The sequence below is a fragment of the Camelina sativa genome, chromosome 18 (assembly GCF_000633955.1).
Source record: "Camelina sativa cultivar DH55 chromosome 18, Cs, whole genome shotgun sequence".
NCBI classification, from domain to species: Eukaryota; Viridiplantae; Streptophyta; class Magnoliopsida; order Brassicales; family Brassicaceae; genus Camelina; species Camelina sativa.
Genome location: NC_025702.1, coordinates 19,173,505 through 19,175,453, shown reverse-complemented (window position 1 = coordinate 19,175,453; position 1,949 = coordinate 19,173,505). Strand labels below are relative to the sequence as shown.

The 1,949-nt window shown below is 38.9% G+C and overlaps 1 protein-coding gene across 1 annotated transcript; it reads right to left on the bottom strand.

Moving 5' to 3' along the window:
• Positions 364 to 1,943, bottom strand: LOC104762598 (uncharacterized protein C6C3.02c). Its single transcript, XM_010485920.2, has 5 exons — positions 1,814 to 1,943; positions 1,471 to 1,527; positions 1,271 to 1,357; positions 965 to 1,134; positions 364 to 665 (listed from the first exon to the last, which is right to left on the bottom strand). Exons 1-5 carry the CDS (start codon positions 1,833 to 1,835, stop codon positions 567 to 569), a joined length of 435 nt encoding a protein of 144 aa, XP_010484222.1. The 5' UTR covers positions 1,836 to 1,943; the 3' UTR covers positions 364 to 566.

The window sequence follows — 1,949 nt, the reverse complement described above, 5'->3', positions numbered from 1 at the left end:
TGAAAACACTGGAGAACTTAAAGCTCGTGCATTGCCTTGTTTCGATGTTCCTTATTGTCTCCCGCTTCTAAAGAGTTTGCGCCTTATGAAAATCATGTCTTAATAAGCGCCTTTTACCCGGCTTTTCTAATCTTCAGTTTCTTCGAATGTTGTATCATGTGATAGAAGAAGAACACGAGGGTGAGGACAGCACTATCGCGTTGCCTTGTTTACGACATTTAGATTTGCCGGACTCGAGAGACAAGTGTAAGGGTGGTGTGTACGTAATAGAAGCTCCTCGTCTAGAATTTGATTATGGTTTTATGAACTTAAAGATTGTTAAAAGTATAGACTCACTTTTATTAGCTTAAGAAAATACCCCAAAAGCCAAAAGAAATCAACCATGCATTATTTGACTAGAATGGGAAAGAACCCAAGTCTTACAAACGATTACCCTTAATAAGACTTCAAACATGCAGTTTCTGGTTGTGGAAAACAAATATTATTTGATTTAAAAAACTCCAAATCCTCAGCAACATCACAGCTGGATAAAATTTTAAGATAAGAAACGAATAAGAAATGAAACTCTAGGCACCAATCACGGAACCAGAGTTCTTCCTGCACTCTGCCAACATGTCCATGTAGAACTGGCATTTGCTAATCTCGCTTCCATAGCTGCCGATGCACTGCATTCATATATATATTTTTAAAAGAACAGTAATCAGTGACTTAGCCTTGGAATTTATACAAAGCGGAAGCTCCATGCTTCACTAGAGTGAAAAACACCAATCTTAATGTCAACAAACCACCACTAACCTATAATCACTGAGCTATGCTATATGTTCAGCAAAGTATAAACAAACTAATTTATGTTTCAAACGAATTAGAATCTTGGCGAAATCTGAACCTAACAGGAGAGAGAGAGAGAGAGAGAGAGAGAGAGAGAGAGAGAGAGAGAGAGAGAGAGAGAGATTAAAAGACTTACATCTTGGAAAGCCTTAGCATGAATATCACAGGAACTAGAAAACATGTTGCTTCCAGCAGGGGCAGCAGATGCAGAAGCAGCCTCAACAGCTTCATGTTGAATGGTTCGTGGACCCATCACGGAATCAACAGCCCTGTGCGCAACAGCACTTCCAGTACCAAAAGCCATACCTAATCATCCCCAACAAACAAACAAACAAACAGGTCACGAAACACGATTCCCGAGAAAACAATTTGGTTAAAGAGACCTAGAATAGAAATGATGCAAAATAAACTCAACAGAGAAATCTGGGTCATATCAATTTACCCTGAGCAATGGTTGAACCAATGCCTGAGAACATGCCACCACCACCACCGCTGGCCGGAACTGTAGCTGGGGGAGGCGCACGGTTTACTGAAACAAAAAACCCCACAAAACAAGTCAATTGGAATCGTCATAACTAATAAGAGCAACAAAAAAAAAAAAAAAAAAANAGAAAATTATTCCGAGAGTTAGATATATCATACCAGTTTGAGGAGCTGGGCTGCGTGCAGCAGCAGGACGAGGGCGAGGAGCAGATCTTCCTGCAAACAACGAACCAAGACAATATTATTAATTAAAAAAATTTGCATCTAAGATTGAAAATGAATCAAACAACCTTCCCTATCTCGAAATTTCTCATAATGGTAACTAATTACAGGCCTACTAAGTAAATTTAAGATGATGATTTCATTATATCTAATTTCAGATAGGACAAAGGTAAACCCTAGATCGGGTGGGATAATACAAGCACCAACCAACGAGGACCAAAAACAAAACAAGAAGGTTTCGTCGGATTAGATCTGAAATCGGAAAGAGAAGAAACATTACCTCCTGAGCTACGGCGACCCATTTTTTTTTATTTTTTTGTGATAGAGCGGAGAGGAGAAAAGAAGATGAGCAAGAGAGAGTAAGGAAATGGGAATGAAGAAGATTGTCAACAACAACAACAAACAAAAAAAAAAAA